A 20,972-nucleotide genomic window follows, 5' to 3' on the forward strand; every position below is an offset into this window, starting at 1 on the left:
CACTTTCTCTTTATATATAAATTCAAGGCTTAAGTGTATTTATGTTTAGATCACAAAGGACATTCACTTTGAATTTCAGCCTGCCCTTTGCAAGAGGCTTCTAATTTTAAATCACTGTAATTCTTATGTGCCTGCCTCTGCCTCTCAAGTGTTGAGATTAAAGGCGTGTGCCTCCCAAGTACTGGGATTAAAGGTGTGAACCACCACCACCTTGTTCATTGTAACTCTAGAATTTAGAAAACCCACTAATTTACAGAGATCTGTCTGTCTCTGCTGAGATTAAAGGCATGAGCTACCACCACCCTGCTCAGACATTTTATTTTGGCTCCAAATTGATCCAACTCTTAGAGATTTAGAAAACAAGTTTGAACTGTAGTAAGCCTTTGAATTTACTTTTAAAAATTTAAATCTCTTAACTGTGTTTTTAATATCAAGCAACAAAAACATTATTCTTATTTAAGAAGAAAACTAGTAAGGGGAGTGGGGGCTCTCTCTGACATGGACTTTTTTTTTTTTTTTTTTTTGCCAGCTTTTCAATTACTTTCCCCTGGTGAGAAGGCCAGGCCACAGGGAAGAGAACACGCTCAGTTTTAGTACAACTTGATGAGCTGGGGTGGATGAGAAGGGGTGGCTCCCCTTTCCTGAGGAATAGAAGAGGGGAGGGGGAGGGAAAAAGATGGCACTGGGAGGTGAGGCGGGATGGGGCTATGACCAGGGTGTAAAGCGAATAAATAAGTAAATATATAAACAAACACACCTAAAAGAAGAAAACTCAAAAGCTGATGTCCAAGCTGGTAAGGACCATGTGGCAATCTGTAGTGTAACACTCTAACATAGAATTAAGACACATGGTTTAAGAAAACCCCCTTTAAAAAAAAAATTTCATGCCAGTAAGGCGAGTGTACCTTTCATAAATTATCATTTGAAAATATTTTTTTTTCATGCCTAGTTAACCATTTTAAAGTTGGTGCTTTTGAAAGACCAAGTACTTGTGCCCACTTATGTACAACCCCTGGGAAGTCTGTGACTATTCTTGATAATACATTTTAATATTTTTTCTCAGAAGCATTCTTTATTTTATGGTTAGTTTCTGAGATTGGAGGAATGTTAGTTTGTGTTTTCTATTGCTGCAACAAATCACTTCCCAATAGGTTCATGGCTATATTAGCCACATATGGCTTTAATTTTCCTTTTGTTCTTCTGCAAAGGTAACTTTACCCAAGATAAAGTTCCAATCCCTAGAAACTGAATATTCACATCCTGAAGAGGCCAATCTGTATACTAAGATTTTGGTGAAATTATTGTTACATCTGCTTTGATGTCTACTAACTCTTAAATTTCAATGTCATTTATTTGTATTTTTAGCTTTGGCTTCTGATATTTGCAGTAGTTTGCCAAAATACTTGTTGTGTGGTCTCTCCTGAATTTTTTTTTGTTTTCTTTATTGAAACTGTTCTATACTTGATTACATCCAGAGCATTAACAATAGCCATTAAGTCTTTTAATTGTTGAATTGTGGATGAGTTTCCCTGATGTTGACAGGGAACTATTGTGTCAAATTTTATATTGGGGCCTGTGGAAGGCTTTTCCCAATGACAAAGGGTTACCTTGATGGTTCCTTGTTGATCTGCAGTCATTAGTCCAATGCCAACCTTTGCCACATCTTCTGAATACTCCAGAAGGCTGAGGATTTCTTTTTAGCTTATTTCTAGAAAATAAAACAAAACAAAGCCCAAACAAACAAAAACCAACATTGTTTCTAGGAACATCTTGCCTACAATCCTTTTCCAAATGACCTGGCTTAGCACAATTAAAACATCTGACTTTTTTTTCTTAAAACTTTTAGAAATTACTTCTATCAGAATCACGAGATCCAACATCATCTGTATTTCTAATCAGTTCATCTATCGCTGCTGATCTTACCTTTAAAGGTCTAATCACCCTTTCGCATTCAGAATTAGCATTTTCAAAAGTCAAAGATTTGATCAGTATTTTTCCTGACTTCTGAATCTGATACTATTCTATTTACAGCTGAAGTCAATCTTTGGGGTGGGGTGGGAGGAGAAATCAGTGATGGCTTCATTTGGGCCTTGTATAATTTTAGTAAATGACTCAGACCACTTGCCTGATTCTTCACCGTATCCCAAGCATTTAAAGCAGCTAAATGACGTAGCACCAAGGTGTGACCATCAAATTCAAGCTGCCTTTGTAATTCGGCATATTGACCTTCACCTCACAACTGATCTTGGGAACTAGTAATACTTTTAGCCTCATGCCATTCTTCTGTGACCCCAGCTTTCTCTTTCCACCATGTTTGTCATTGTAACTGAGGACCAGCTTCCAGTATTGCTGCTTCCAAATCTTTCAAGTCTTGTGGGATAATCCTGTTCTGAGTCACCCATGAATTTAAGATCTGCTTCAGACTGAATGAATGCTTATCATAAGAAATGATTGCTTTCTTAAATCTCCTCAAATCTAATATGTCTATTGGGTTCCATTTAACTTTTTCACAACCTTGGGGGTGCCTACCACCTGCTCATAATTTTTGTATGGTGAGTAGATAAGCTAAAGTTGGTTTTCTAACAACATTGGGCTACCCATTTCAGTTTTGTCATGTTGTGGTACAGTAGGTTCTTGTCCTACTGTACCTCTGTGCCTAAGTCTTTTTTTTTTCATTTATAGGTCTTTCTAAGGCTTGTCTAAATTTCTGTCAGTGTCTGAGTGTTTTCTTATTTGTAGTTATAAGTCTTCTAAGGCTTCTACCTTACCAATACATTTTTCATATTTTTCTTTTTCCTGTACCTCTAAAGCTTTTTTCTTTGAGAAGGTACAGAAAACCATCATGGCTATTAAGTATAAAATATGAAATACAAAAATAATAATAATTATAATCTATATTGAGTCAATTTCAGTTAAATCTTTTAGCTTTTCATTTTTGGTTCTATTTTAAAGCCATCTAAAGTAGTACTATACAGGGCCCAAATGCCTTATATTATGGTATTTCCCATGCTTAATTCTCTTGAGGACTTCCCAGGTGACCTACCAGATCTGATGGCTTCTCAAAGTTGTCTGCAGCTGGAGTGATTTCTCTGTCCATGTGGTTGATCCATACATTAGAGTGCCAAAATGTTGTTTTTAAACAAAATCCCAAACATTCCATTTTTATCAATCAATAAAGACTCAGGAGCTAGATGCTGGGGTGAACACTTACTAGCTCAGAGAGGCATAGAAAGTACACACCTGGCCTTCCTACTCAGCCAAAGACCCAGAAGGAAAAAGCCCCTTCTCTTTCTCCATGCTGTCTTAAAAACCCTTCAAACTGAACACCCCTCCTTTCTACTTCCTAAGTGTCTCTCTATCCATCCAGAGCTTCCTCTCACTCTCTGTTTTTTCCTATGTTCATTCCCTGTCAACTGGTTGCTTGCTCTGCCTCTTGATTTATGATTGACTTTATTAATCTTATTTGTAGGAATCTCTTGGATTAAAGGTGTTTGTTAGGGATAAGCCCCATCACAACCAGAAACAGGTTTTTTTTTTAAACTTAATTTTTTTCACTTTTTAAAAATTGATTCATTCATAGTACGTCTCAATAGTTATCCCATCCCTTGTATCCTCCGACTCCTCCCTCACTCCTGATTTCCCCCTACTCCCCCCCCTTGACTGAGGGGGGCCTCCTCTCCCTGTATATGCTCATAGGGTATCAAGTCTCTTCTTGGTAGCCTGCTATCCTTCCTCTGAGTGCCATCAGGCCTCCCCATTCAGGGGACGTGGCCAAATATGGGGCACCACTGTTCATGTGAACTTGAGTTCCCACTCTGGACTCAACTGTGGAGAATGTCCTGTCCATTGGCTAGATCTGGGTCAGGGTTCAATGTTTACTGCATGTATAGTCCTTGGCTGGTGCCATAGCTTGAGCAGGACCCCTGGGCTCAGAACCACTTGTCATAATGTTCTTAGGTTTCTAGGACTCTCTAGATCCTTCTACTTCCCCAGGTTTTTCAGTACACAATTTCAGAGTTCACAGTGTGATCAAATATCCTGCAACACTGCAAGGGAGGGAACATTGAAGTCAGTTCCATCTCAGGGAGTCTCTGGGTCCTGTTTCTAAAGTACACGACGTCTTCAGCAATAGGGACTTACCTTCCACCTCTGGGGACTAAGGTAACCAAGGGGCACAACAACTAGCTATATGTTTTGGGAGTCTCCTGGACAGCTCTGGTCAACAACTAAAAGAACAGCTTCTTATATATGATATTGGCATCTTCGTTAGGTGGTCTTTGGCTCTTGGAGGGAGCACCATCAGCCCAGATGAGAAATGTTCATTAAAACTATATGTATGTTTCCACATGAAGTTATGTGTACGATAGGGTTTTGTTTTGTAGGTAGCTAATGGTATGATTCCTTGTGGCTTTTCAGATATTCTGGTCACTTTACTCCCTCCTTTACGTTCATTCTTCACCCTTCCCTGAAGAGTCCCCTCTCTTCTCACTTGCCCCTTCAGATCACTTTCATCTTTCTATTCCCTTCTATCCTTCTCCCCCTTCTCTGTATTTACTCATATTTCTATTTCCTTGCTCAGATTTGTTGTTCCCAGGTTTTCCCCTCTCTATTGCTCCCCAAGCCCCCTATCCTGACAAGGGTCCCATTTTACTTTTCTGATTTCTGTAGTTCCTACAGGCTATGTATTCACATCTGAAGGTTTGGAACCAGAAGCCTCCAATAAGAGAGAAGATGTGAGGTGAGGGTTGTCTTTCTGGGTTACCTTTCTAGCCTCACTTAAAAAGAATAAGACAGTTGGAAGACAACATTTTAACTCATTAGTCCCATGAATCCGACAATCAGTCAGAATAAATCCTACACATTTCCCCAAGTGTAACTCAAATATTCTCAGTATGATTAGTGCTCTTAGATCTGGGGAAGACTTCAGTTCTTAGGCTGCCTTCAGCCTGCATCCCATAATCAAAGACACAATAACTGTATTCGCTGGGATTCATTGCTTCATGCCAGCATACCGTGACCTGGAATCCAAATATCATTGTCACAACTAACACCTTTCAAGTCTCTAGAGCCCACCCCCCCCATCTGCCCTGTCTCCAAATAGTGACACCAAAGGAGGCCACATCCAAACATAAAGCATTGGGAAAGTCAGTGTCAGAGAAAGAGGCTACTGTAGGGCTACGGAAGATTTTCTTAGCTGGAAGACAAATTACAAACCCGCCAAGCCTTTCCTTTCAGATGACAAGAGAGTAACAGGTTCTTGTGTAACCATTTATTATTCCCCATGGCACCAAACTACTGATCTCTCCTGGCCTCTCTTTGTGTTTTGATGGGCAGCTTCAGAGGCTTCCAGGAAGAGGCATGGCTTTGGAGCAGTTTCATATGGAGGCTGAGCAATAGCTTGAAGTATTAATAATTTGTACCATTCTCCCTTAAATTTGAATGTCTATAGAAGCCCAGTGGTAACACATACAGACCATGACATCAATTCTCTGCATTCACTTATGGATATTGAACCCAAAGTCTGTGAGCTGTTTTCTTTTTCTTTTTTCTTTCTTTCTTTCTTTCTTTCTTTCTTTCTTTTTTTTTTTTTAAATAAAATGTCATAACATTTAGTTAAAAATTCAGGTGACATTTAAAGAATTAATTTTGGGTAAATTTTTATAACTTTAAATGTGCTAGAAGAAAAAACACTTTTATCATTTGAATTTTATGTGTATTTTGTGCTTGAGTGTGCATACCACACACCCTATGTATGCAGGTGTCTGCAGAGGCTGGAAGAGGGTATCAGGTTTTCTGGAGCTGGGCTTACAGGAGGTTGTGAACTGCCCTGATGCAGGTATTAGAAACCAGACCCTGGTCCTCTGCAATAGCAGCAGATGCTCTTCACTGCTGAAGTTCAAGCTCTAGCCCCCAATTACACCTTAAATTGCATTTAAAGATAACTCCCGGACCATGGGTACACAGAATGATTGTATTAGAAATAAGCAGCATGGCAGCAGAACTCTAAACACAAAGGCTGGAAAGAATAGCCCACTGATGGGACTGCTAGTCATTTGCTAGCTCTGGGCCAAGAATGCAAAGCTTCAGAGGATAACTGCAGAGACTCCGTGTCCTCTGCTGAAATGACCAGGTGACCCTGGAGGGGAAGCCACAAACCGAGGTCCTAAGATGGTGCAGGAATCGGACACCAAATTTTTAAGGAGTCAAGTGAGTAGGACAATGGCTGAAGAGAAAGAGGTGGACTTTGAGAGAAATGACATAAAAGCTTCAAACCAATTAACCCCAAACACAAGTGCGCTCCCCGCTCCGGCTGAACCCTGCTGGACATGAACAAGGACGTTATGAGGGCCGCCTTTCAAGAGCTATTTGAAATGCCAGCGGGATGTTCTGCCCTTTGCCTAGAATGTGCAATGCTTTCCTGGAAGGGAGAAGCAGGCTGCTGCAGGCCTTCATTCCGACTGAGCTTCTTTATCCCTGATACTAGTAGCCAGGGGTGCTGGGGTCAGCCTGTTCTGAAATGTTTGTCCTGGTTGCTGAGATCCAGTAGAAATTTCCAGACTAAAAAGAAAAAAAAAATTCAGCAGGAACAAGGTAAACGTGTAATCTCAGGGTTGACTGAGTTAAGAAGAGCTCTGGCCCAGCTAGCACGATGCCCACACTCTAGTGACTTCTGAGAACAAAGACACTGACAATCTAAGTCCTTTTAACATCATATTCAAAACAAAACACAAAGCCCATGTCCTTTTAACAAGTGCCCCCCCCATTTTTTGGGAAGAGTTTATGAACCCAGACTTCCTTGGAACTTGGTTTTAGTGCAGGCTGGCCCGAAATCTACTATCCTCCCTCTCTTGCTCTCCCATCAGGGTTTCAGGCAACCTTTCATATTAATACATTTCAAGCCAGGACTTCCTGCCCAATGGACAAATGAAGGCATTATAAAACACACTGAAAATGAGCATAGCATCCATCAATAATCATATTTTTAGCCTTTGTGTACTTAGGGAAAGCCAGTGGCTGGGAAAGACTGAGTGTTGCTATGTAAGGGAGTTGTACATCTGTTATATAGGGGCTGACCACTAGGCTGGATGAACCCTCTGACTCCTAGCCCTCCAAGGGTGCAACACTGTATTATCTGGTTTCACTTTAGTGTTAGTTTGAATCTCCAAATGAGAAAGCAGCTCTAAGGGAACCGGCTAGGTTTTGAAACACTTTGGTGACACGTCCTAGCAGCAGCTTCCTCCCAAAGCTCCTTTGGTAAGAGGGGAAAGTCCACTTAAGCAGATGCCATGGAGTCTCCTATTTGGGGGCACAGAGCAAGGAAGGCTTCCAGGAAAGCTATTTGAAACCACATTAGTTGGGATAGATCACACAGACTATCACTTGAGGGTAAAAATGGGACTTCTGATAGTTTAAACCTATCTATCAAAGTGGAAGCAGACCAACAGGGATTAAGGAGAAGGCTATAAAGACGAGGAGTTACTGGGGATAAGGCAGCCACGGTCCACTTCCAGGCCTATAGGGCAGTGGCTCATGGGAATTTAGTGAGTTAGTTTTGTGAAACAGAATTGAGGTCAGATGGAATTCAAATTCATGACGTTCCTGTCTCAGCCTCCTGGGTGCTAGGATTACGGCCGTGTGCCATCACACCAAGCTGGGAAATTCAGTGTTTAAGAATAGGTGTAGGAACATATTTGTAGAGGAAAGAAGGAAGCCAGTAGAATTACAAATAAAATCAAGAGTGTTCTAGGCCAGCCTGGCCTACAAAGTGAGTCCAGGACAGCTAAGGATACACAGAGAAACCCCGTTTTGAAAAACAAACAACAAAAACAACAAAATATATAGCCCAGTTTCCAGGGGAGGTTCTTTGTTTCAGTATTATACCCCGACAGTTTGACTGACTAATCTCTTCAGAGAAATCTGATATTGATAGTCATTCAAAAAACTTTTCCCTAAAGGGCCAAACAGTAAATACTTTAGGCTTTGTAGCAAGAGTCAGTGTTAAGCACATTGTGTACATTTACATACTGTTCAAGGCACAGGAACTCGTTCAGATTTGAGGATATGTCATGCATCTTAATATCCATGCACAATGCAGAAACCTAGTAACTTTTAGGCTGTGACAGGCAGCGTGATGCGCAGGGGTGCATTGGATATGGCCCAAGTCACATCTCACCTGGGCTCTGGGACTAGAGACTCTTGGGAATCTTCTTTTGCTCTGTCCCTCCCCTTGTCTCTCATATGCGGCCTTGGCTGGCCTCAGACTGGCAATCCTCCTGCTCTCAGCCTTTGCTATGCTGAGGTTCCAGGTCGGCACACCAGCCCCAGCTTTGATGTGTTGATTTCTAAGTCATGCTCACAATTACAGCTTTGTCAATTATTTTCATTTGTTTCCATTTGCTTCGCTCTATGTAGTTCCCAGTTATGTTTCTAGGGACAATAAAGTTCATGGCTGTTAGATCTTCTCGGCAAATTCTTCCTTTTTATGAGATACTCTTTAAAATTAGTTTTGTCTGATTCAGTTTTGTTAGATTAACAGTTATCCCCATTTTCTCTGTTTTTATAGCATTTGCAGTCTTTTTACACAAATTCTGACCTTCTCTTCTTGTTTTGGATATTTTTAAACTTCACATAACTAGGATTTAAAATTTTTCTTTCACCTCATTTGAATACCATTAAAATGATTTATTTATTTTTATGGGTATGAGTTTAGCTTGCAGATAAGTAAGTACCTGGTGCCCATGGGAGGTAGATGAGAGCATCAGATCCCCTGGAGTTGGAGTTACTAATGATTGTGAGCTACCACGTGGGTGCTGGAAACCAAACTTGGGTCTTCTGACAGAGCAACCAATATTCCTAACTGCAGACCCATATCTCTGGCTTTCTCATCGGAACACCTTTCCCCCTCCCCACGCCAGGACAGGGTCTCACTGTGTAGCTCTGCTGTCCTGGAACTCACTCTGTAGAACAGGCTGGCCTTGAACTCACAGAGATCCGCTTGCCTCTGCATCCCAAGTGCTGGGATTAAAGGCCTGTGCCATTATGCAGGGCTATCTGAACACCTTTTTTGTTTGTTTGGTTGGTTTTGGTTTTTTGAGATAGAGTTTCTCTGTGTAGCCTTGGCTTTCCTGGACCCACTTTGTAAACCAGGCTGGCCTTGAACTCACAGACATCCACCTGCTTCTGTCTCTCTGAGTGCTGGGATTACAGGCATGTGAGACCTCATAATAAGTAGGTCCAACCCACTTGCAGCTATACATAGTACTCTGTGTGCTTTCATTTCTATCTTATTATCATTTCCTGCTTACAATGTTTTCCCTCCTCCCTCTTCTCCCCACAACACTGGGGACTGAACCCAGAGCCTTGCAAACATCAAATCCTCCACCACTGAGCTACATCTTCAGCCCCACCATGATCTTTTTTTAGTCATAATATTAGGATTTTTGTTATGATTTATTTTGTAGAGGTAACTGCAATCCAAACACCCTGTTGTGAGCACTTGGATATCTGGCATGCCTATGCAAAAGCCTAGGATAGCTCTTGGTGACTGCCCCCCTTAAAAAGGCCTTCCAGTTCAAGAGGCAAACATGGCAGAGAGCCTATTTGTGTAAACCTAGGAGGTAACACTGTGACACTTCCTCAGTGCCCTTTTCAGAACTTTGCTTTTCTAACTGCTGTCTTCCTTTCACCCAGTTTACTACTCCTTTACTGGACACCAAAGCAATGTCTTATATATGCTACTCAAGTGCTACTGGTTAGCCACACATCCTCAGGTCTTTCTCACTGTTTCCCAAAACCCATACTCCCAACCACACTTATTTTTCCTGTCTTTGCAGGTCTTCTTCTTAGCTTGAAGTGATTTGAACCTCTTCTCTGAAGAGTCACTAGACGGGAAAGGGCCACGTAACAGTGTCTATTTGATTGGGAAGCCTCTGGAGACTGGACAGCCTTAATGACTCCAAGGAATGAAAGTAGGAAAGCCTTCCCCACAAATCCCACTCTGGTCATGAACCAATGAGCAGCCCACTTAAACTTTCTATACTACAGTCTCCTGATCAGCATACTAAGAAACAAGAGCAGCCACCTCATGGACAGCTGTTAGCAGGCGGTAAAGCTGCAAAATGGAGCTGGGTGTGGTAAAGCACACTTTTAATTCCAGCTCTTGGGAGGCCGAGGCGAGCAGAATCTGTGAGTTCTTGAGGCCATCCTGGTCTACATAGTGAGTTCTAGGACAGCCAGAGCTACTTTGAAAGACCCTGTATCCAAAAAGGCTGTAGAATGACAGTTGGGATGTAGTACAGGTTTTGAGCGATTGCCATAGTTTCAATAGATGTGAAGAATTCCTCCTGCTTAGGACTGACAGCACTTTTCTGCTTAATATTTTTGAGAGCATACAATAATGAAAACAGAAAGGGGCCCTGAGATGGCACACCTTTAAATAAGGGACTATTCACCTTTATAACGGTAGCTCAGAAACCATTGTATCTTGGATGAATCATCTACAAAAACACATTTCTGAGTGAAAAAATTTTACCACTCTCCAGACTTTTAAACTGATGTAGGAATGAGGAAAGCACAAGCTGAAATCTACTATGGCTCTGTACTGTGGTGTATCCCTGAGTGAGAAGCGCAGAAATACAAGTTTACAAAGAGCAATTCTTTAACACACAGGAATACACATCTACTGGGTAACATCTGGGCTGAGAGGATGTACTCCAAAGCAATGGCCTCTCTACTGGAGAGCTGCTTACACTGATATGAACGAAGAGTTCTCTGGGGGAGATGTTTTTTTTAGCATCATGAATTTAAACTTGGTCTATATTACAAGACCACTGCTCTCTGAAAACAAATGTAACTAGCTTACCTGAGAAGAGAGCTATTGACCTGATGGACAAGGGTATTGTGTCTGCCTTTCAAGAAGACTACACTTTTCTTCATCTGTATGTGTGACAACTGTGCTTTATTCTAGCAGCAAGACTCCCCAGTTAATTTAGTATTTTATCTTCTCGCTTCCCATAGAACACTGGTTTGGTAACAATGAACATAACTTCACACATACTGTTAAAAAGGACCTTTCACTTTATGACAGAGCAGCACAAATACCCTGTGGGGGTATTTCCTGAAAAATAGTGTAACCGTGACGCTGAATGATCTCACACAGCCAGCTTTAGACCTGACATCCCTGCGATGGACCAAGAGCCTTTGGCAAGTGACAAATCAATCACAACACTGCTGAAATGTTCATTCTTTATCAGTTAAACTTGAAGTGAACCAACGACAAAGTAAAACAAGAACAAAATCCAAGCTCTGTTGAACAAGAACTCTGCTTAAAGGTAACAAGAACACTGAATTTGAGCCAGTCCATTTGAATTCTTGTCTTTGTCCTTGGATGGAGGATCTGAAGAGGCAACCTTGGTTAAGAGTCTTTCCCTTTTAAATCGGCAGAGCTGCCTGTATGGCTGCCTATGGTCTTTCTAGGTTTAAATTTCCAATGATCTTCAAGTCACTAGCATTGATTCCTTAATCGATTTTCATGTGATAGATCAAATCTCTAACAATGCAAACTACGCAACCAGTTCGACCTGTAAATACCAGGTCAGTTCTTTATTTCCTGTGCCCCATGTCATCAAATTAACAAATAGCCTTAGGTTCCTTACCAAAAACAAATTCAAGGTATATAGTTCCGTGAACAAAGTCACGGAAATCTGAAGAAAAATCATAACGGAAGAAATATGAGTTGACCCCCAAACATCCTCTCTGGCAAAATAATACAAGAACTCATTAACAAAGCAAGCAAGTTCATATGTTAGTCATACTAATAACTAATGCGTATTAACTATTCTTTGTGAATATGTGCAAAATATATACACAGAATTGGAACTCTATGGACACATTTAAAGTCCAAACATGCAATGGCTGGTTGTGCTGCTGCTGCTGCTGTGTTAGAATATGGCATTTATCACACTTTCATGTTTCTAATTCTAGAGAAGGGAGGGAGGAGTCTGTTCACACATGCTTACTTCCCCAGCAGCACTGTCTGTAAGTCCACCTCTTTCACACAGTCACAGAAGTGGAAGATGGCTGAGCCCCGTTAGGCACTCACCCACCCCTTACACTCTTACCACACCTACGTGTCTGTTCTGAAGGACTGGGGGAGGGGCTTCCATCATTTCCCCATTTGAAAGTCAAGTAGACTTCATCTCTTTGGATTCAAGGTCTAAGTTTGTCCCATTTCTTCCTACTGTTTTAATGTAATTCCTATCTCAATCATATTTACACAACCTTGCATATTTAGCTATGATTCACACTGTGGAAATTAATTTAGCTCAATAAACATGACTGTGAAAAGCAAAATTACCTAGAAAATGTCAGGTTTTCTTAATAAACATTGTCCTTTTGCAAAAGCACTAAAATACTTTCTGTTTAGAAGTAATGATTATTTTCAGCAACTGCATGAGCCTTGGGGGCATTTTTCACATCTGACATGTGGTGTTTCCTCAGGAAATGTAAAACTCACTTGTCTACTGTCTACTTCTCTCTCCAGAGGACTCAGGAACATCAACTAGAAGGTCTTCTCCTGACTGTAAATTCCTACCACTGATCAATTGTTTTGTCAGCTATATATCTGATTAGGCTTTGCCTGTTTTTCATTTGCACCATAAAACATAGATCTGTGTCTTCACAAATATAAAATTATTTAATATAGTATACAAATGACTATATGTATTTATACTGAATGCGCCTTTCCAGACTATCCAGTCTCCTCATTCCCTGTTCCGCATGAGAGTGTCATATTATTTCCTTATAGGGGTAAGATATTTCTCTTGAGAATCAATTTTGAAAACCAAAATTGAATTTCTCAATTAATTACTATTTAGGATAAAGTCCAATAACCAAGCCTGACAGAAAAAAATACTCAATTAAAATATAGAAATAAATCATACTACTGAAAAATAGTGCACGATCCAATGAATTATTTTCTGATGATTAGGCTAAATTATTTAAACTTTATAGTTGAAAACTAATATAGGAACTCGTTTTTTAAAATGCCCTGCTGAAAAGCCATCATGCAATATGTCTTTCATATAGGAGTCTAACATACAGATTTTGTTAGTTAAAATAATATTGTGTGCCATTTGTTGTTGTCAATTATATGGCCTACAAGTTATATCTTTATTTTCTATTATTTCTTTGATGCTTAGAACTAGGAGTTCTAGATGTTTCCAAATAAATTTTATCGCTTTCTACCTTGTTTAGCAACTTAACACTGAATCTATAAAGCATTGGAGTAAAAATTGCCAACTGTAACAAACATTCCTCTGGCTCATAGCACAGTACAAAGATTTAGTAGGCATATAAAGTGACCACTTCTGTCAGCAATACCAATACTTCAAATGTTTTCATCTTCCCAAATGCTGGTACAGTGAAACTTCTGCATACTCTGAAACTAGGATGAGAAATATAAACGTGTACAGCAGCTTCAGAATAGTTTTAGAGTGGACTGGAAAGAGAAAGAGATAAAAGCGAGGCCCGAGGACAAGGACAAGTGCCTTCAAATGAAATGCTGCAATGTTCTGCAGGCTCTGCTCTGTAAGGCACAACGGCTGGTCATGGTGTGGCAGCGATGCCAGGGAGGGCCCAATCCAACAGGCATCAGTACTCCGCGTCAATGCGCTTTGCAATGGTGTTCAGCTGGATGTTGGATGCTCCTTCATATATTGTACCTTAAACAGAAGGGAGAATAAGGACAGTTAGAAGTGCACCCACAGCTAAAGAGAGCCACACAAGAGATGAGTCTAAAAACACCACCCTGCATTTGCCCTAAGTAACAGGAGTCAGTGTTCAAAGTGATTCTGACTAAGGTAACAATTCTCCATTTGATCTCTACATCAGTCCAATCAGCTGGAACAGTTGAGAGTTGAGGATTTGGCTCTTAGAGAATTGGTTTATAAGCCCAGCTGCTTTAAGGACATGGCAGCTTTTGGAGCTGCTATTTACTCTCCTCACTGCTGGTGGAGCACTGGAGCACGCAGGCATGATGAGGCAGCTGCCTTGTGAAATTAGAACCATACTTCAGAGAACAGCACTAGACTACAGGAATAGTAAATACTATCAATTTTAGTAACAGAAAAATGAAGATAGTGGATTTTGTCGCAGCTCTTGTAAAATGTCTACTGGGGCATTTTAAGAGTCAATTTGGTGTTTTTAGAGATATAAATTCATTTCTCTGATAGGAAGAAGAAGGAAGAAATTCAGCCATGAAGAAAGTCAATAAACGTACTGCAGAGATTAAAATGCTTTTACCTAAGTACCAGTGATATAAAATCGACAAATACAATAGCCCAAATACCCACAGTGGCAAATAAAACAAAACAAAATAAACCATCAAAAGTCTGCTTACCGATCTTTGCATCTCGGAAGAATTTTTCCACAGGGTAATCTTTGGTGTAGCCTACTCCTCCCATCCACTCGATGCACTTACTTGTTGTTAGCCCAGCAACCTACCAAAAGCAAGTAGCAAGTTACAGACTGGAAGGCAGCAGACTTGGGCAAGGTGAGCACAGATTCACTTTAGCAAGCAGAAGGGCTGCACTTATTTGTAAGTCCCCACACCATTTCTCTAAAGTACCCTATTAATCACAGACTTTTTTTTTTGAAAAAAGAAATCAGACCTGTTCATATGCACATGCTTATCAACAGGCACCATTTATTAGCAAATATTTTCTGAGGGCAGGAGAAGACATACACTGCCCTTTTGGTCCTTGTCATTTGGAGACAGATAATTAAATCAATGGGCACAGATTTTATAAGCTGCAGAAAGCAGAAGAGCTTGTCAGGAAAGCCATTGTGAGGAAACAGCTCGGCTGAGGCCTACACCACCAGTTAGGGGTATTACAGGCTGAGGTACAACATGTACAGAGGCTCTAAGGAGAGCAGGGGCCCATTGGCCTCAGGGACCAGAGAGAATGAGGTCACAGTGAGAGGAGAGAAGAGACAAAAAATGTAGGTGGCCTTGGAGGAGGGCAAGCAGTTGTAATGGCTCCTCAAGGAGGTCAAGAGAGAGAGCCTAATACCAGAAACTCAGTATGCTGTCTTACTTGGCAACAGAGGGGCTTTGCAGCTGGGACTAAGGTAAGGACTCAAGATAAGAAAGTTATTTTTGGGATGGAGGATGCAATCCCAACAGTGCATATAAAGGAGGAAGGATGCTGGAGAGCTAGTCACTGAAGGCAAGCTAACCACAGCAACAAGAGGTAGGGACAAAGGGAAAGGAGAGAGGGAGGGAAGGAGGGAGGGAGGGAGGGAGAGGGAGAGAGAGAGAGAGACAGAGACAGAGACAGAGAGAGACACAGAGAGAGAGACACAGAGACAGAGACACAGAAAGAGACAGAGAGACAGAGGGAGGGAAGGAGAGATGGAGGGAGGGAAACAGGAAGGGGAGGGAGAAAGAGGCTCTGGAGGTTAGGCTTTCTCTAGATGTCCTAGAGACACCATTAAGATAGTCAAACTGCTCATCCTCCTCCAAGGCCAGCTTGCCTTTCTAATTTCTTCTTCTCTTTTACACTGACCCCAGCTCATGGCAGACTCACATTTTAGGAACTGTAAGGGATAAATGAGCATTTATCAGAGTATCCAACTTGTAGCCCATGGGCTATATGTGCCACAGGAAAGCTTTGAAAGCAATTCATCATATCTTGAGATGAGAGTGTCAGAAGTTTGGATACTCCTAAGTCAAAATGTCGGACAGCGTCAAGACTGGGAGACACCTGCCCCATGATGTGGGTCAACTCCCTTGCCGTAGTGCCATCTGTACACAGAGAATGGATATGTCTGAATAGAAGGTATAAACCGTGTAGATCGTCGTTTCTTGGTGTTTTAACTCTCATATGGTTCTGTCATAAACATGTCTTCCATGGTACACTCCAACTTGCAACCATGGGCTTGAGGTCATCACTCAGAGGAGGCCTCTATACACTTGGGGTGTGTGTTGCAACCTGAACGGGCCATTCTTGAAAACGCGGAGACACCCCAGAAATAATATATCTTCCCGCGGAGCTTTACTCTTACTCTTTACCTTTACTCTTTCACTGTAGGAAGTGGAAGGTGTGCATTCTCTTCCTTGGGGATAACCTAAGCTTAATCAGTATTCCCAAGTGAAAGACTAACAGTCTCATGTATGAAAAATGAGGCTGAATAACTCCTTCTATTTTACCTCTGATGCATAATATTTGGCCATAGATGCTTCTTTTATGAACGGCCTTCCGGCTTCTACAAGCCTAGCAGCATTGTAGGTCAGTAACCGTGCAGCTTCCAGCTGGGTGGCCACCTGAGCCACTTGGTGTTGGAGTCCCTGTAACGTCGAAACCCATGTTAGACAATGACAATTTGCAAACCTCAGTTTACTTCTAACTGCAAACAAGATACGCAACTCTCAGACTCAAAATACACCCCAAAAGAATCAAATTAACTCCTTTTAAATGCCTTAAATCTGCGATCTAAAGTGAAATAATACACTAGAGGTATTATGGGAGCTTTTTTGAAAACCTTCAAAACTCATGTGATCCTTCACAGCTTGTTAACATTTTAAATAGCGTCATCAAAAAGTTAGGCTTTAAAACCTTGACTCTCATGTTTAATAACTATTTCTGTTTATGATAAAAATTGGGCATACACTAAATTCCAGCAAAACAAAACTTTCCCATTTTTGCTTCATTGAATCAAGAAACATTTGATTTTTGAACATGACCTCAACACATTAAAAGTTGCTAGCTGTAAAGTGATGAAAGAATATTTGAAGCACCAATTTTCTTCCTTCAACTAACTTATTAATGTGAGTCTATGCCATTGTTCAAGAATAGAAGCTACTTTATAATGTTTTAGTTTGTTTATTGTGTGTGTGCATGTGCACATGCATGTGTATGTATGTATGTACATATGTATGTGTGTATGTACATATGTATGTATGTAAGTATGTATGCAATTGCCCATGTGTGCTCCCCTGGAGGCAGAGAAAACTGTCTCTTATCTTCCTCTACTGCTCTCTGTTATTTTTTTCTGAGACAGGGATCTCACTGAACCTAGTGCTCACCCTTTCAGCCGCCGGCTAGTGAGTCTCTGGGCTATGATGCCCTGGCCCGGCAATGCCACCTCAGCCTCACTCAGCTTTTATCAGAGCTCAGGTCTCTAAGATAGCCCAGCAAGTACTAACCCATATCTCCAGCCCCAATTTATTCTATTTTTAAAGAATAACTTTTAAAAGCATATTAAAAAGTTGCTATCACCCTGACATTTTATCTGGTGATGAGGTGCCACTAAGTGCCTGCCAATGCATAAAATGACTTAGAGAGACTACGGATGTAAACTGCCTGAGACTGTGATAAACAGTCTGCTAAGCTTTGGTTCAACCATTGAGGAACATACTTGTAATCCCAGTATTTGAGACTTGGAAACGAGGAATTGCTGCAAGTTCACGTTCAGCCTAGGCTACATATTGAGACCCTGTCTTAAACAAACAAACAAACAAAAACAAAAAACCAAAGCAAACAAAACAAAAGTAAACCCAGAAAACCTGATTTGGTGAAAATATAGCCTCCATGTTTATTACAGACTGGACTGTTTCTTATGTGTAACCTATCCACCATTTAAGCATTTACTATATGCTAGTTTCTGTTGAGCAATGGGAGGCAAATCATTGAACATTATAGCCAGAATTTCTTGTTTTCATTATTTGAGTCTAACAAGAGTAGTTAATTAAATAATATGTGATGAAGATTAAGACAGCCTCAGCTGAAGCAATTACTTAATAAAATCCCATTAATGAAAAGCCTTATTTTTCTAAATGAAAACAGGGAAAACTGTGGGGTCGGGGCTGTTTGTAAATATCCGAAAGATTCTTTTATTTCTGTGACATTTGATATTTACATTATTTTGATATGTACAAAGCCTACCTAGATATGTAAGTTATGAAGCATCACAACAAATGGAACACCTGCAAACGTATGCAAAGAGTAATTATCTCCCTGCCACAACATGCCTTTTCACTTACACCACCTCTTTCTGTGTTATGGGTATTGAACTCAGGGTCTTATGCTACACTCTAGGCAGGCGCTCTACCACTAAGCTATACCTCCAGCCCAGCTCACTTATGACATCTTTTTTTTGAGGAAGATAAATTTGGTAGTCAATTTTCTGCTGATCTTTTCTTTCTTTTTCTTTTCCCTTTTTTCTTTCCTCCTCCTCTTCCTTCTCCTCCTCCTCCTCCTCCTCCTTCTCTTCCTACTCATCCTTCTTCTGGTAGTGCCTTGGTATACAGTCCTGGCTGCTGGTTGGCTTTCTACTTGCTATGTATCCAAAGCTGGTCCTGAACTGTTAATCTTCCTGCCTAAGCCTTCTTCATGCTCATGTTATAAGCGTGTACCATTCTGCGTGGAAAACTCCTTGATTCTTTCCTTTATGCCCAGTCTTTCTTATGAAATCCCTTCTTACCTTAATATCATAAACATAGTCTCCCATTTCCTTCTAAAAATAGGCTTGCTTTTTACATGATTTCTTTGATGGATCTGAATTCTATCTGTTGTAAGAAGAAAAGATAACTTCATTTTTTCCACATGGAGAGGGTACTCTCATTTTGTGGCCTATGAGGTTGTTTCTACCATGTATCAGTCTGCATACATGCACGTGTCTGTTGCTGGGCTTTCTGTATTTGCCTCTTAGTCAATTTGCCTGCTTTATGCCAAAATCATTGTTATATAGGTTCTTATGCTTTTTGTGTGGTATTCAGAGATTCTAATCATTTTTACAAAATATCTTTGGGTCAATTAAATAGTCACCATGGTGTAGTTTATTCAGTGACCACATGAAGTACCAAGGGAGACAAAAAGGTAACAGTGGTATGCCTCTACCTTGAAAAAAAGAGACCACCCCCCTCTCAAAATAAAACAAAACTTAAAACAACTCATGATAGTTATAGATCCCCTGCGTGCATTGTAAACACAAGGTATTGCATGCAGCACATGAGCAAATCTATGCTGAATAATCCACTGAGAGATGTAAGGATGAACTGCCTGGGCCTGTCCTTAAAGCTTTGAAGTCTAGAGATGACAAGGATGCTATTGACACAGCCAGGTGAAAAAAAAGTCATTTTGGTGAGAAGATAGTGAGATATAGCCCTACTGACTCTCACCAAAGGAGTTAATGATCAAATTTCCTTTTTTGTTCCCCCCTGCTTTGTTTGTTTGTTTGTTCATTCATTTGTTTGTTTTGAGACAGGGTCTCTCCATAGCCCTGGCAGTCCTGGAACTCACTATGTGGACCAGGATGGCCTCAAACTCAGAGACCCACATGCCTCTGTCTCCTGAGGGCTGGGATTAAAGGCATGTACTACCATGCCTGGCACGACCAATTTCTTAACGTCAAATTTCTACCTTAAAAAAAAAACACACCTCAACAGTCTCTACAAATGCCACCATCACTATACTCAGTAGTTTACCTGACTCTGAGTAACTATAAACTGACTCCTAGCTTACAGAAAAGCAAAACCTGTCTCACTGTTTGCCTTTCTTGCTTCCATCTATCTGGGGGCTGGCTTTGAGACAGTACCATAGAATACTGATCTAAAAATTAGACTAGAGACTAAGAAAAATATATCAGCTACAAGACTTTGGGAACCCACCTTCTATGTGCCCCAGTTTCTCTTGTGTGGGATGGAGATGATGACAGGAGCTGTGGCTAGTAAGGGTACACATTTCTAATCTGAAATCCAAAGTCTACAACTTTTTGAGTTTTAGATGGTACCATGAGTAGAAAGTTCAACCCATGACATTTTGCTTTATATATAAAATAATTAGAGGTATTGTATAAAATTACCTCTTGCCTTATATGTCTATGGAATGTATAGAATATAAATGAATTGGTAGATTTATGTCACATCCCCAGGGTATCTTACCATGGCGACAAAAATGTCCCAAACCCTGAAAACATCTGAAGCCTGAAACACTTGTTATGCCAGGCATTCAGATAAAGTCGTATGAACGTGCACACGGGAGAATTGGGGTGTGAACCCAGAAGAAGCGTGGACTTCCGAGGCAGTGAGAAGACAGCTCTCCAATGCCCAGTAATACATCCGAACATACAACAGGAGGCCACCAGGACTACAGTTCTGCCCTTGGAAAGAAATTAAGGTGGCCACAGTGTATCCCATGAGACTTTTTCTCCTCCCAATAAAATGTCCTTGGGGGACCCCTCTCCATGGCTTTCAACACAGGGCGAGTTTGAAAGTCCAAGACAACAGAGAAAGTTTAATTTATATACACCTGAAAATCAAATAGCCGTTTGCCAAACTGTATCCTTTCTTTAATGTATGGAATAGTGTAGTCAAAACATCCTTGGGCCAGTCCTAGCATCTGTTTAAAAGAGAGGGGGGGGGGGAAACAACAACAAAAGATCAGAATGTATTTTATTACAAGTGTATGCCTTTAGTTACCCAAATTGCAAATTCCTTTCCCAGGAAGACTGAATCATGAGGCAGGCAGGAGGGGAGCTTAGAGCATGGAGGTGCACTGGGCATTCAATACATACCTTTACCCATTGTGTCTGATCATCTGGAGACAGCGTGGACTGATTGCACATATGGAGCTGTGAGTGTATTTAATATGAGCACAGAGGCAAATTCTGACTATAGCTATCCTTATTGAACAGGACACTGCCCAGAGAACCTCCTCACTCAGCTCTGATTCTCCAGGCATGAAGTGAGCTTAGCCCTGAACCGACTCAAGATTGCAGACTGTCTCTCCAGTCCTCAGAGTCAAATAAGGAAAGTCACTTCCTTGCTTTGTTTGTTTGTTTGTTTGTTTGTTTTGCTTTCTGAAGAGGGGGAAAGCCATGCTGTCAATCATGCTAGACAAACACTCTACCACTGAATGGGAGGAAGGGGATGGGGAAGTGTGGTCTAAGCATCACCATTTAAAAAAACCTCC

At 40.9% G+C, this 20,972-nt stretch overlaps 1 protein-coding gene across 1 annotated transcript in view; it reads right to left on the reverse strand.

Moving 5' to 3' along the window:
• Nucleotides 1-11,230: 11,230 nt before the first annotated feature.
• Nucleotides 11,231-20,972, reverse strand: part of ACADSB (acyl-CoA dehydrogenase short/branched chain) — a 49,256-nt gene continuing 39,514 nt past the window's right edge. The window contains exons 8-11 of the mRNA XM_084770523.1: nucleotides 20,310-20,399; nucleotides 16,211-16,348; nucleotides 14,399-14,498; nucleotides 11,231-13,721 (exon numbers count right to left, since the gene is read on the reverse strand). Of these exons, the coding sequence (XP_084626649.1) occupies nucleotides 13,651-13,721; nucleotides 14,399-14,498; nucleotides 16,211-16,348; nucleotides 20,310-20,399 (399 nt within the window). The 3' untranslated portion in view covers nucleotides 11,231-13,650. The remainder of the gene's footprint in view (nucleotides 13,722-14,398; nucleotides 14,499-16,210; nucleotides 16,349-20,309; nucleotides 20,400-20,972) is intronic.

Source organism: Acomys minous (genome assembly GCF_964271855.1).
Source record: "Acomys minous genome assembly, chromosome: 2".
NCBI lineage: Eukaryota > Metazoa > Chordata > Mammalia > Rodentia > Muridae > Acomys > Acomys minous.